The 15,219-nt window shown below is 37.4% G+C and overlaps 1 protein-coding gene across 12 annotated transcripts in view; it reads right to left on the bottom strand.

Annotated features, from left to right (window-relative positions):
* PIEZO2 (piezo type mechanosensitive ion channel component 2) overlaps positions 1-15,219 on the bottom strand; it is a 289,987-nt gene that overhangs the window by 55,302 nt on the left and 219,466 nt on the right. For all 12 annotated transcript variants that reach the window (XR_008211266.1, XM_052704103.1, XM_052704107.1 and 9 more), the window contains 8 exons: positions 13,975-14,135; positions 13,010-13,186; positions 12,707-12,832; positions 10,020-10,220; positions 8,074-8,278; positions 7,819-7,920; positions 7,202-7,367; positions 338-581 (listed from right to left, as the gene is read on the bottom strand). Coding sequence is in view for 11 of the 12 variants with exons in the window: in XM_052704103.1 (XP_052560063.1) it covers positions 338-581; positions 7,202-7,367; positions 7,819-7,920; positions 8,074-8,278; positions 10,020-10,220; positions 12,707-12,832; positions 13,010-13,186; positions 13,975-14,135 (1,382 nt within the window). In the remaining variant the exon portion in view is untranslated. The remainder of the gene's footprint in view (positions 1-337; positions 582-7,201; positions 7,368-7,818; positions 7,921-8,073; positions 8,279-10,019; positions 10,221-12,706; positions 12,833-13,009; positions 13,187-13,974; positions 14,136-15,219) is intronic.

The raw sequence follows: 15,219 nt of genomic DNA, 5'->3' as shown, positions 1-15,219 counted from the left end.
TATTGATGGTGTAATCTTGCACTTCTTACTTACTTCATTGAAATTTTCACAAGACTTCTAAGGAACAATTTAACTAGGCAGAAAAAACAGAATTTGATCCTTTGAAAATGGCTTTCAAGCTTTTTCAGAGCCATATAAGGGTGGCACACTTTCCTATAACATGCATGCATTAGCATTCTCTGGATATGCACTTGCAGTTTCTGATACAAAACGGAGCCTGCTCTGCACTAGCAAAAGCCTGGGCTCCTGAAAAGGATTTTTAATGGCCATTCAGTGCACTGTGCACAGTTCCTATGAAGCCACAAAACCACTTAGAGAAAATGCAGCTGCTGCTTACCGAGAGTATGTTCTTCATGGTGATCACAAAAACATTGTACGCAATCAGCCAGTCCCAGTAGCGCAGGATGCTCCTGATGGGTTTCAGCAGCAGATCTCCACCAAAGAGAAGGAAATAAAAGCAGGCAACCAAGTAGCCCATACAGAATATGCTGATCCTTGTTGTTCCCGTTATGAAGATTATAGTAAGCACGAACCAGAAGAGGTAACTAAAGATTATCACCTTATACATATCTAAATAGGACCTGGAAGTAAAAGAGGAAGGAAAAACATTGTCATTTTCTGAGGACAATGATAAATTTCTTCTACGGTGCTACTGGCTGCTACTGGTGGCTACAGACTGCAGGGTTTTTGTCAGCATTTGGGCACCTGCATGGGAATAATGCCAAAATCAGTGTCTGGCTCATGTACTTGGTTCCAACTCATTCATGATGCTCCACTTAGGACATTTTGCATTACATGAGATCAAGAGGGGAAAAATACATTTTCAGCAAATTTCGTGGTGGTTTTTAACTTCATGGAATGGTATTAAATTGAGCAATTGAGATTTAGGTTAGATATTAAGAGGAATATTTTCACACAGAGGGTGGTGAAGCACTGGAACAGGTTGCCCAAGGAGGTTGTGGATGCCCCATCCCTGCAGGCAATTCAAGGCCAGGCTGGATGTGGCTCTGGGCAGCCTGGTCTGGTGGTTGGTGATCCTGCACATAGCAGGGGGTTGAAACTAGATGATCACTGTGGTCCTTTTCTGTGATTCATGATAGAGTGATACTATCTGGCAGTGCAGTGTATGAAATTTAAAAGCTACCTGAGATCATCTTACAAGAAGTCTGGCTAATACTATAGCAAATCTATCTTCAAAAGCCAGCTACAGTACTTCAGTACAAACAATTCTGTATTTATCAATGACTTCTGGGGAATTCAGTCTATTTACAAGCCTCATGTTCAAATGCAGATACTAAAAATATTTTTCTCCGGTGGAGAAAGTTTTGAGCTGTAAAAAGGAAGTTTCTATAGCATGTCAGTGTACCAGAATTTACTGAAATGTTTGCCAGGAAGCTGCGAGACAGATCTATCTGAAATCAGCCTGGTGCACAATTAAGAAAGAGTGAGAAACAACTTGGTATTTTCAGTCTTCGAAATCTTGATTTAATATTGACTCAGTAAGCTTCCAAATAAGAACCTCTGGCAAAGGCAATACCAAATGCTACATATAGCTAAACACTGCAAAACCATTTAATTAATGGTTTTTCCTCATTTGGCATTTTGATTCCAGATGCACTGTGTGTTCAGGGTCTGTTCACCGAGGCTATGAGACTAGATTTGTCAGGAAACCAGGCAGGGAGAAGGCACCATGGGAGTACACATATACCTGAGCCAAACCATGTAAGGAGTAAATGAACTAACTGCAGTGGATGAGGCCACATAAAAAGGCCCCTGCTGCTTGATGTTCTTAGACTCAGAACTTTCTAGGAGTATGTATTTATAGTCCTACCTTTATACACATGCAGCTTGCCGAAGCTAACCAGAGAGTCATTTAATGAAAGGTAATGAGAAAGCTCCTCTATGTTTATTTCCCACAGCCATTAAATAATTTTATGGACTGCTGCCTGTGAAGTCTAAAAATGTCATGGCTTTAAAAACGCTGCTGGGTTTAAGGCGATAAAAAATTAACAAATAATTTATACACATTAGGTAAATAAAGATGCACAAGATATCAGTTGAACAGAATATCACTAATTTAATATCACTCAAAATGGGGCTCTTACTGTTTCTTCAGGAAAAAAAAAAAAGACTTGATATTTGGTGTTTCTTTAATAATAATCATTTACATGTTGGTTGCTTATGAACCACCTTACTGAAATTGCAGTTCTTCCAATTGAAAAAGTGCATCAATATCTTTCAAGAAAATCCCCAAATGGAAATGAATTGACCAAAGCAAATTGATCAAACTGATTTTTGGTTAAACAAGAATATTTTAATACTCTTCAACAAAAATGAATTCTGATTCTTAAAAGAAAACTGGAGCTGGTTGCATCTAAGCATATTCATATTGCATTTGGTTGAGTCATCATATTGTAACAGCATATACTGCTCTCAGATTAAAATTTACAGAAACTAGAGATAATATGAAAAGTGTGTGACAATAACTTAGCCATTTTCTTCACTATGTCCTTAATAATTTGTTATGTTATTAGTAGTGATTTAAAATATCAAATAAAACAGTTCTTCTAATTTTAAAAATATACATTAAATATAATAGTTTTGGACATCAGTACATCGAAAAAAATGGTATGAAAAGAAAAGCTTCTCAAAAAGGAGGCAATACAACTGCATGATATGGTTCTTAGAAGTGTAAATCTTTCTCATTTTTGAAAATACACAATTTCAAGCTATCTCAATGACACAAATGACTCTCAAGATTTGACTTTCAAGTTGGCATCTTACAAGAAGACGTTAGAAGAAATCATTCAGGGCACACCTAAAAATGAATTTCACAGAACATCTGAGATAACTCTTTGCTGGCCCAAGCACAAAGTCACAATGAACAGAGTTGAAGGAACTACACCTGAATAATCACAGGTACATTGAAGTATTACTCAAATCACACTTATTTCAATTGTAATACCCTCGTACTCCTTTATTTGTCTTTTTCCAAACATCTTCCTAATTTTCTTTAATTATTTACAGTGTTATAGGTTGAGTCAAGTGCTTTAAGATGGGGAATAAAGGTATGTCTACCAATCTATCATAGCCTCTGATGGCTGTCTGTATTCAATGATCTATTTTATTTAATACAGTTTTATTAGTCTTATCATGATCACTTCAGTATTTTATTTCCACAGGGATTATTTATCTGCAATGCAATCCAGCATCTTGCATAGAGAGTGCTCTAAGTATAGCTGAGTTCCTAATGACCTCAATGACACGTTTGGCTGTGGCCAGCCTAGTGTTCAGACATCTGCCTGCAAGTATCCCAAGGCACTGATGCTGATAATCCTTTTGAGGAAAGGTCTTTGTCATGTGGTCAGCACCTTGAAGTTTAGGAAAGGAATGCTAAAGTTTAAAGAAAACACTGATGAAATGATTTTGTGCTTCCTCTTGCTGGAGAAGCCGTTGTAATGTTATATCAGTGCCTTCCCTTAGCAGTCTCTTGTTTTGCTCTGAGTGTGGCTCACCACCTCCATATAACCCCAAGGCTCTTCCCACAGCCTTCCTCTAATGACTACCCTTACTATCTTCTTCAGGCATGTTATTCCTGTACATTTACATCCATCGCTAGCTGTCTCTTCACCTCTACTCCCTAGTTTCTTCCCTTCACTCTTTCCTACCTGTGATTCCTTACACGTTTCACACACAGTGTGACTCAAAATGTTTCCCTTCAAATCCTAACGTTGCTGATTTCTCACCAAGCCTCCGTCCCCTCTGTAGCTCTATTTTGGTCTTCATAAGTTAAGTTCAGTGATTTTCCAATAGATACATTGAAGTTTCCTAAAATTAGCTCCCTTATTTTAACTGACTTCTTTGAATTTAGTGTTGTGGATGGATCCCATGGGACTTAATCCCTACTGTTTTTGTCATACCTTCTCACAGAGCTGATATTCTCTTTTTCTTACCAGTGAAGTCCTTCCTTTGTGATTCTATTTGCTTTAAAAATCCCTAAATCCTAAGCAGTGTTATTTAAAGCAATTTTATAAGCAACAAAATGTTTATTTGCTTTATACAAATAAGATGGGAAGCCTGTAATGATGATTCGCAGATACTCTCCCACCAACTCAAGTTAGTACTCTAGTTCCAAGAATGGCATTACAGCTGCCTTCGAGAGACTTCTTCTGACTCACCTGATGATGGTTCCCAAGGGGTACAGTTCAATGACTGACTGTTAATACAATTTCTGGTCTCAGGAGGCAAAAAATAAATTACAATCCCAAATTATTTCCCTGTCAATGTCTAGGAGAACATTAGAAAACTACTTGGGAAATGAAATGAGAATTTTCTGGCATTAGAGACTGTGGGAAAGGATTATCCTCAATGAAGTTGCTTTAAATTCTGTTTCATTTTAAAAGCTCCTACTACTATCCTTCATTTTTATTTCTGTTTCATAGACCTCCAGTTGTACTCTCCCTCGAGATTAAACATATATCCCCTGAGAAATGTGGGGGTGGAAAGACAAGAAAAATTTCAGGAAATCTCTTCCATAGACGGTTATTTATCGTTGTGCGCAGTTATTTCTCCAGAAATAAGAAAATTAAACATTTGGAAATTTGACCTTTTCTTGCAACTGTTTATGTTGCAGTTAAAAGTTTTTTTAGCCACGCCTATTAGAACAGTGACCAACTGGCATCTTCTTGAGAGAACAGACACACCAAAAGGTTGCTTCTGTTCGCAAGCGCAACTTTTCCTTAGCAGGAAATTTACACTGGGCTTCTTAGAAAGCAAACAAATACTAAGAACTATTTTTTGAAGCATAACCATGTCGCCTTCACTTATTTGTTTGGTTCTTTCTGACTGACTTTTGTATATATGCTATTTTTCATTTCAGTTGCTTGGATAAGCTTTGAACCAGGTTGTTGCCCATGTTACAAATATTAAGACTATTCTGAAATTTCTGAAACAAAGTGAAAGAAATGTTTTTAGACAAAGCCCTTTATGTTCCAAATTATCTTGGATAGAGGCCAGATACATGTATTTCTGAGGTATATCTTCAGTGGGTTCTCCAGAGCATGAGAGTCCTTCTCTTAAAAGATTTACAATCTCTAATGAAAGAATCAAAGTCACTTTAAGAGACTGCCCAGGCATTCTCTGATGCTTCTCTGAAGTAAATTAGGCATCTAGGATTGCATATCCAAGTACAGTAGTTCACTATTAACACAACTGAAAGTCTGGGAAAATCTATATTGTAGTGAAGACACTGAAAGGGAAACTAAAGGAAAGATTCCATCAAGAAGACAAGAGCTATTATGCAGTTTGTACTATAGAGGAAGGTCTTCTTATATCCATCTACATGTACTACAAGTACGTTCCCATTACAGTTTCAGAAAGTGGACATTTCAAACTACATCAACAAAAAGTTACGGTTTACCTGCCCCAGCACCTACAAGAAAGCATATCGTACACAGGAATTTCTTCTTTTCCTGTCATTAATGAGTTCTCTACATATTTGATGGAATTTTCAAACAAAAAACATGTCACTGTTCTGTTTCCTTCTTTGCCTTATTCTTTTCATTCCATTTCTTATTCACGAACCATAAAACTATCACATGAAACAGTTACACAGATTTCTGTATTTAGCTGGAACAAGTATAAAGTAATCACAGGTTATTTGCTCAGCTCACCGCTACAAATGTGATCCTTAGATTTTCATGTGTTTGGTTTTTGTGATTGTTTTTGTGTCTTCCACCAACAATATAATTAACTCCTAAGCACAAGTTGCAGATTCCCAATTAAGCGGTTGCACAGCATTAATAATGTATATACAGGTCCGTTTTCCCAGCACGTGCCAAGTGGTGTGTTTGAATGCATAAGAAGCCACCAATGGCTTCAGCTTGATGCATACCATGAATATGAATCAAAAGACAGAACTTAACCCAAAGAATTGTGAAGAGGCAGCAGGCCAGTTCAGCTTGGACTTTGCTTTCCATTATAAACCTGACTTTGATTCCCATCCAAAATCTTCAAAGAATATCCTTTGTACTTCAAATTTTTCTTACTTGGCCATTTGGGAATATCTTCTACAGATGACTAGAAATACCAACTAGATTCCAGGGAACTTCGAAAAGATGCCAAAGAAAACACTTATTTTCTTGCCTCTGCTTCCTTTCTGAAGATACTTTTCAAATATACTCTCACTGTTAATGAAGTTTTTTCACAAGTTTTTTTTCTAGATTAAGATGGGAAAATAAGATTTCTTTCTGCCATCAGCCACACCATCAGTGAAGTTCTTTGCCAGTGACCAAGGTGATTAAGCATGCCAGAGTGCCTGATGCAATTGCTGAATTATCTTTTCTAATGTGTACAACACTAAAGTGGCAATAAGAAAAAAGCAGCCAGTCCTTCTACTCGTTCCTCTCAACCAAGCCTTGTTTGGCAGATGTGTCTTGGAAAGTATCCCAACTCAATGGAGTATTTTGAAAGGAGGTTATGACCAAGTTCTATTTGGCAGATGTCTCTTGGAAAGCATCCCCACTTGATGGCATATTTTGAAAAGAGGTTATGACTTCTTGCTCTGTTTATGTCAGTGGGTCTAGAGCATGGGGTTTGCTATGTAGACTGAGGGGAAGAACTCTTTATCCTATGCTCAGAAGCAGCTATAAATCTCTTGGACAAGTTGAATCAACTGAATGTATTTCCATTGTTTCCTCTTTAAAGCTATTTCAAAATACACTTAGCAATCATTTCTAACAGAAACAGCAGTATTATCTTACTGATCTTGAGAACTAATTTTATTGGCAAAACCTCTCTGGGACAACAACTACAAGCATATCAGCAACAGGGAGATTCTTACTAGACAGTATTTCAAATTTTGTTATTCATTTCACACTCACACATCTGCTGGTAACATGCATTTCCAAAAACCTAATTTGACGAAATAATAGCTAGCAAATTTTATTCTTTCTATATATTCTTTTAACACTGCATCAAGCTTTCAGAGAGACCTTCAATTAATGTTATGCCCAGCATAACGCAGAACTAATCTCTTCTGAAGTGGTCACACAAGAATGGCTCTGCTGTTTGAAGACCAGCAGGAATGGACTGTCTCAGGCTCTGCCCCCTCTTAATATCATTCACCTTTCTACTTTCACACTAGACAACATTATAAAAATGAAGCTCTGCAGTTTCCAAGTGTTAAAGATTCAGGTTTTACCGGCAGTGAATGAAGTCTGGAACAGGATTGTGCTGGCTAAAAGATGCTGCTTCAAGATTCATACAAATTTCCACATTGTCTCCAGCCATGATTCGTACAGCAGCTTTATTTTCATCCTCGAATGTTTGCCTTTGTAAGGATGCACACAGCAGCAACATGAAATCATCTAGGAGAAAGCAGTGGTTGCAAGGAAAAATTCAGTCAGTAACTGAGGTGCAGGGAGTGGTGGCAATGTACCATAATGTAGTTAGCAGACTTTTCTTTGAATATCCAAGACTGTTGTTTTCAATGCATTTAACACCAATTTGACATTTATTAATGTACTTGATTTTTATCCTATCTTTCATGATTTTTACTGAAAAAATAAATTAAAAAGGGAAAGTAATCCATAATTTTTTATACTGATTTATTAAAAGTTGTATACAGAAAAACAGATGCAGAAATTACTAAACCATTGACTTTTTCTGCTACACAAAATGCCACACTGTATCCAATCTCCCACAGAATATGACATCTTGCTGCTGGAAAGTAAATAAAAGTCTAGCTTCAAATTACTCTGCAGATGTTTTAAGCAAAAGACACGTAAACACTTTTCAACTATGTGCTAAAATACTTACAGACAAGGAAGACAGGGTTTGGTCTCACAATGAAGTCTGGAAAGTATAACCACTTTATGATATTCGAGTTGAAGTTGGCATTACCACTTCTCCATGGATAGTCTATATGACAGAAGCACATAAAAATGCAATCAGTACTTTACAATGATTACTTCATCCTTTTCTCTTGGAAACTATTGAATACTTATCATTTTTCTAGCACTTTTCTGTAAAAGCAAGTAGTAGCAACTGTCCATAAAAGGTAAGCATCCATACCTTTACAAGGAGCAGGTGGAATGCCAATACAAAGGAAATACTGGAATGTAATGATGCATGCCAGAAAACAGCAATACTTTGGCCAGATCTCTGCAATAGCTTTTCTTCTACGTCGATACAATACAGCAATCAACCAGAAGGCATGAATCATGGCATAAAAATCCATCCGTTGACCAATTACATTCACTGATAACAGAAAACAGGTCTGGAAAAGAAAGAAAGAAAAATATGCATCATTTGCATCCTAATGACTAGTCGATTTAGAAAGGATATGCTAGTCTGAATTTCAACAGTATGCTTGGTCATATGCTGCGGCTGATGCAGGAATTTTTGCCAACCAACAAGCTATAGCAGCAACCTCACAACCTCCCCCACTGTACTGCAACTCCCCAAATTTTCAGTACTCTTCTTTGAGTGCCACCTACAAGACATACACACATACAAAATGGAAAGAGCATTGCCACAGTAGCCTATATGTGAAATGTTTAATTGTTGTCAAGTAAAGCACATATTACACAGCTGTATATTTTGATAGCACTTACAGATGTAAGAAAGAAAAGGAACCATTAAGAATAACAACTAAACTGTATCCTTATGTGGGAGCCAGACAAAAAGAAAAGGGATTTAGACAATATAACTTCTTTTGGCTATAGACAAATCCAGCCAATTGCTATAAGGCAAGTTTAGTTCTCCATTCTTTTTAAGACTCTTTATCCCAAACCATTTCTGTTTTCTGGCTCCACTTAAAGCAGATCCTTCACTCAGTGCCATGTAGCATGTTTTCATTCACAGTGACTCACTTAATCAGTATACTTCCCTATTCAGATCTTCTTTCTCCTCAGATTAGGATGAGGTTACATGTGATTCTGATTAATTCTAACTTTCATTCATTCCTAATCCTCAGATTGATCATAAGCATGCTGTTTTATTTATCAGGAGCAAGGGGGTGGCAGTGTTTAATGCATAGGTCAAAAATATTCTTATGAATAGATTTGGAGTGCATTGAAATAGTAGTTGGTCTATATGCTTTTTGCATATAGACATAAAATATTTTGAAAAAATAATTTTGTTTATTATACAGACAATTTTAAAAGTGCACTTCATGCATCTGTGTGCACCCAGAAAAGGTGGGAAAACAGAAATGAATCCATGTTATTTTACATATTTTTTTAAATGCTTGTTCAGCAATAGCTTGCCTTCAAGGTAGGTTCATTTATGATGTTTGGTGCAAGACTGGGTGAAGCATTTAGAAGGAATACAATAGCTGAGCTTAAGCTCCATCTGGGAAACTGCTGCTGGCAAGGCAGACAAACATCTACAAAATAAGACATGTACCAGATATTAAGGATTTGTCATGAATCTTCAGAAAAATAATTTCACTCATTTATACCTGCCTTTCCTAATGTTCTGAGTGTTTCTCATCTACTGTCAAGGTCTTTGGAAAAAGAACTTTGTCTTAAATCTGCTGCACAGAGCAACAATAACCTTTGTTGTTATTTGCTCCTGCAGATTGCTAGCAGTTACAGCAGCTTGTATAAAAAAGGAGGACATGTTTGGGCAGCTGGAGACAAAAGAAGTCCAGAAACCTTTAAACGGAGAAAATGGCCTGCTACCCTCTGCTTTTTGCTCCTGCGATTTGTAATTTCCTGTGCATTTGTTCACGTGAGGATATGCCTCAGTTCCATCCCTTCTCCCACTCGTCATATCATTTGTTTGGTTAAGAAATGGAAAGCTAAGTCAATGAAAAACAAGTAGCAAAAGAAAAGAAATGAAAATAAATCCAAGTTGAAAATCTCTACTAGCAGAGAGGTAGCAACTATTGCAAGGTCTGACGTAAGTGATGACTAAGAAGCATCCTGATGTTAAGTACAGTTCAAAGTAGTATACAAAAATAACCTAAAGGTTTGGAAAGACAGTACAAGAAAAAATAACATATTGCAATTTACCTCTAAACCAAACTTGTAGAAGAAGTAGTTTATGAAATACTTGACACAGTTTACCAGTCCATCATCCAGATGTGCTCTTGTAATATCATGGAAAATAGTTTTAGTTACAGGTGCAGTAAGGTTATTTCGACATCTGTAGTACTCTTGATGACGGTAAATTGTAACTTCAAAAGCCAGAATAGCCAGCATCAGTAAGTTATTCTACAGGAGATACAATCAGAAGGATACTAAATAAAAAACAAAACCACAAGAAGTTATAAAACCTTCTGATAATCGTAAATCAAAGAATACTAAAATGGATATTACCACTGAGAGCTTTTGCTCTCCAAGATGCACTGGAACTTATTCTTAGCTACTAACATTGTAACAAAGTGAGGTTCCTATCACTTGCTGGATTTTGTACTGAGATGCAGAAGATGAGCCCATCATTAAAAAAAAATACTATAGTGAACACAAATTGTAGAGAAGAAGTTAGAATGCATTGACCTATCCATTTTCCCTCTCATATTTTGTGGCTTCTATGAAGAAGGAGATACAAGCATCCACAAATTCAGTTGCAGCAGTTCAGATGCCAAACACTATCTTTCTAAAACCACAAAGACCTTCAGTTCTGCAAATACATCAGGGATATTAACCAGCTTTAAAAGTTGTTTAAAATCCAGAGAAAGCCTCTCAAGGAGAACACAAATAAAGCTGAAGAGGCAATCTCTGGATTTCTATTCACAGAGAAATATTTGGGACACAGCTGTCCTAAGACAGGCACCACTGATACTTTCAATTAATTTGTTTGTTTGTTTATTTTTAACAATAATTTATTTCTGTTTGCCCTCCCTAGGCTTCTTGCTCTTAGATATACACAATCCACAACAGATAGGCTTCTTACTTCAACATGGACATCTTGAATGTTTATTATTAAGGAGGCATATCAGAAACACAGTGAGACTTAAAAGTTGGGGAATTCAGGTCTAGCCCTGAATTGAATTTCTCTACACAGAGGATATATTTTTCTTGCTAAGACATTGAAAACCTTTCTAGAATAGTGCAAAATCACAAAATGTTATCTATTTATAGATATAAAGCACCTAGCATCTTGGCAACTTTACCCTCCATGCAGAAATCTTGTGTCAGCCCGATCTTCCCCAAATACACTTTTAATTGATGGAAGTGCATGCCTAAGGGAGTGAGAGGAAGAGGTGCTGCAAAAGGCGTCTAAGTGAGGACAGAGAAATGTACTACACTGACAGCACTTGGCTCAAGGCTATCCCAGATATGAGTAGAGACTGGAAAAACTCACTGAGAGCAGCCCTGTGGAGAAAAACTTGGGGGTTCTGGTAGATGAAAAGCTGGACATGAGCCAGCAGTGTGCTCTTATAGACCAGAATGCCAGCAGAATCCTGGGCTGCATCAAAAGAAGGGTGGCCAGCAGGGAGATGGAGGGCATTGTCCCTCTCAACTTTGCCCTTGTGAGGCCTCATGTGGAACACTGAGTCCAGGCCTGGGACCCCCAGCTCAAGAAGGACATGGAGACTTTGGAGTGGGTCCAGAGGAGAGCCACAGAGATGATCAGAGGTTGGAGCAGCTCTCCTATGATGAAAAGTTGAGAGAGTTGGGATTGTTTAGCGTGGGGAAGAGAAGGCTGCATGGAGACCTCATTGTGGCCTCCCAGTACTTGGAAAGAGCTTACAAGCAAGAGGCAGACAGACTTTTTATTCACGTAGATAGTGAAAGGACAAGGGGCAATGGATTTACACTGAAAGAGGTGTGATTTAGGTTAGACGTTAGGAAGACATTCTTCACTCAGAGGGTGGTGAGGCGCTGTCACAGCTACCCAGAGAAGTTGTGGTGCCCCATCCCTGGAGGTGCTCAAGGCCAGGTTGGATGGTGCTCTGGGCAGCTGAGCTGCTGCAGGACAGCCCATGGCAGGGGGTGAGGATGGATGGGCTCTGAAGTCCCTTCCAATCTAAGCCACTGTATAATTCTGTAATTTAAACCAAATTTACGGTCTAAGGAAAGAAATGAGGAATAAATCCAGTGTTAGATCAAAGCCTGTTGTTGTTCAGTCAGCAGATTTCTGACTACTTTAAATTGTGTATACAAGACTGGAGATCCCTTAAATCAAGAAGTGACGGGCAAAGTTTCCCCTGGGAAATGATACATTTTTATTGCACTGTTTTTTAATCAAGATAGGAATAATAAAATATTGCTCTTACGCATTAACTAAAGAGAAAAAGAAAAAAAACCAACTAATGTCTGAATGAATTATTACCTTAACTCATTATGGTTTCTAAGCTGTGGCTATAAGGAATAAGCACTTGAAAAGATTAACAGCTCATAACATACACACTGTTACTTGAGGCAATTACTCCAATTAGACCCATCAATCCTTTGGTAACTGAAAGCTATGCACCTCTTCATTACTTTGGGCTCTTAAATATTACATTTCTTGGAGTGCATTTAACAGACAATAGAGTCAGAAAGCCATAACTTCTACATGCAGATATCTTAATTGGTACTGAACCCCATCTGGAAGTGTCCTATGTCAACAAAACGCATTTCTGTTGTTTCTTCCCGACGGTAATTCCCTAATGTCAGTGGCTTTCATTAATTGTGTGTGTGTATGTGTGACAGATGATATAGTTCAAAGACAAATAAGAAAATATCTCTATACAGATTATTAAAGAAGTTACCCTTAAGTATAAAAGTAGGGGATAAGACTTTCTCAATCCAACCCATTCTGCAGGATCAACTGGACCGCTGTAGAGGACTGACGTTTTGAGTTCTTCTAAATCAACCTTTGTTTCATTTTCTCTAGGCTAAAAAGAAATTGCAATGGTTTATAAAAAATCTGTTTAAGGCAGCTTGGAACTGGAATGATAATCAACAACAACATAACAGGAGAACTTTGATTTTCAATAGTTGATATGCTTCCTTTTGCTCTTCTTCATTGAAGAAAGCAGCAATCAAACTTTTTAATGTACATTTGTACTCACCAATGTACAGTTACTGGAAAAAGTGCTGGGATCAATAGATGTGAGCTGGTACAACATTTTGCAGACAATAATCACACATGTCCAGACAGTGCAGATACTTGATGCCAATGGGCGAAACTGAGCATATGGCAAAGCAAGAGCCCAAGCAATTAAAAACACAAAGTTAAACAGAGACACCTGAAAACACAAAAACATGGTGGAAAGAAATTACATGAAGTAATGAGAGAACTGAGAGAGTCTGACTTTTTTCATAGTAATTAAAATAAAATCATTCAAAACAAAGAGACAGAGAAAATGAGAAAAATCCTGGAAAAATCACCACATTTTCACAATATTCACAATAACACAGACACAATGCGGTAAGTGAAGAAGGGAAAATTAATATTTTAGCAAGAATGTTATCTCACACAGAGTATGAATTCTCTTAGACCCACAGCACTATATATCCATCCCAGAAACAACAGAAGTCAAGTGAAAGGGACCAGATGTTGACCCTGCTTTAGTTCATATGAAACAAAGATGATACAGATATGTGGAACTCATCTTCAAACACGTGACATTTTTTTTTCCCCAAAGATGTGAGTAAAAGAATTTTGATTTTGCTATTTAAGGACTTGGGTCCTACTACTCTGTTCAAAAATGGCTGTGTCAGGTGAAGAACTCACATTGCCCACACCTAAGGCACAGCTAATGGTGGTGCTCCTTTTTTTCTTAAGATGCAGTTCCCATCACTGTTTCTTCAGCTTGAGATCTGATTTAAGTAATTTTCCTAATTGCTCCTTCCCAATCTTCTACATCTTCCATCCCTAGCTGATGGCCAGATTCTACTTGTGTGGGGAAGGGAATGCCACAGCTTCAGTGAGGTCTCTCACATGGTCTCTCCCTATGCTTGGATATGTCACCATGCAGCAAATGTTGACAAACCTCCACCACTGGTTAGATTTTGACAGCAGGTGTTTACTTGCCTCTTTTACTGTGACCCAGATGATATAAGAGGAGACGATTTTGATGATATGCAGCTCCAAAAGCCACCACACAAAGACTTGCATCTTATGAAAGTACTCCAGGAATTTCAAAAACAGCACTGTGAGACGGTCAATCACCAGATGCCACTTGTTTCTTAGGTCTACAGAGATTTTCAAGCAGAACCATTTGGAGGAGAAAAACAAAACGTCTTTGTGAAAAAAAAAAACTCCAACAGGGAACAACAAGCTTTCTACTTCTGCTCTTCTAAGCCTTAGAATAAGACACAAAAGAGATAAACAGTATGGCTCAGTGGTTAACTAAGACAAAACATGGCTGAGATCCACTCAGCTATGGTGCTCTCTGTTCTAACTCACATTAACTTCCCCATTTCAAAAACACTGGTGGTGTCTGGCTAGAAAACTGTTCCATAAGCCTCATACATATTAACATAAAGAGTCTTCACACTGTATTAGGGATTTCAGAAGCATTTTGTAAATTAGGAAGGATTTTGCACACTATGAGAACACTCTTACAACCAATATCAGGAATAGAAACATCTCAAATTGGCTCCAAAACATGTCGCCATCTAACCTATTAAAAATGCAAAGGAGTAAGCAGCTTCTGTATGCACTTATTTCAATTTATCTGATTATTTTTGTATATAAGGCAAACAGGATTGTTATTCTGTTCATATTTGTGTGAAAAAGCATATTGTTGAAAAGCTGATTTTTGGAATACTTGAGAAGCAAATTAGAGATTTTATCTTCTCTTTTTTTTTTTTTTCCCCAATTAATTAATTGGGGGGGCACAATTAATAAAAATACTGAGTGATGTACACTGCATGATTGTGTAATTAGACTTCACAAATTAAGCAAGCAATAGAGGTCTAAATTAACATGATTGCTCTCATGAGCATGATGAGAATATCTTAGGAAAATATCTGTAGAATTAGAATTATAGAATTTTTGATGCTCTCTCTCATACTTTCACTGCATTTATTTTAATTTGTAGTGTTACTACTATACAAGGTATATCCAGACAGTTCCAGTGAAGTGGAATAGGGCAAGTAAGGTCCTGTAGTGAGCTCTGTCTACCATGCCGAGGCACAATGTGCACAGACCTGATTCTACTCATTGAAAAATTGTATAACAAAGTCTGTACACATGAACACGTTAAAATACTGATAAAACTCACCCACATGGCCATTTAACAGTGATGTAACTTTTTGGTAGAAATAAATGCAT

The sequence above is a fragment of the Tympanuchus pallidicinctus genome, unplaced genomic scaffold (genome assembly GCF_026119805.1).
Source record: "Tympanuchus pallidicinctus isolate F22 unplaced genomic scaffold, pur_lepc_1.0 scaffold5, whole genome shotgun sequence".
NCBI lineage: Eukaryota > Metazoa > Chordata > Aves > Galliformes > Phasianidae > Tympanuchus > Tympanuchus pallidicinctus.
This window is presented reverse-complemented; position numbering and strand designations above follow the sequence as displayed.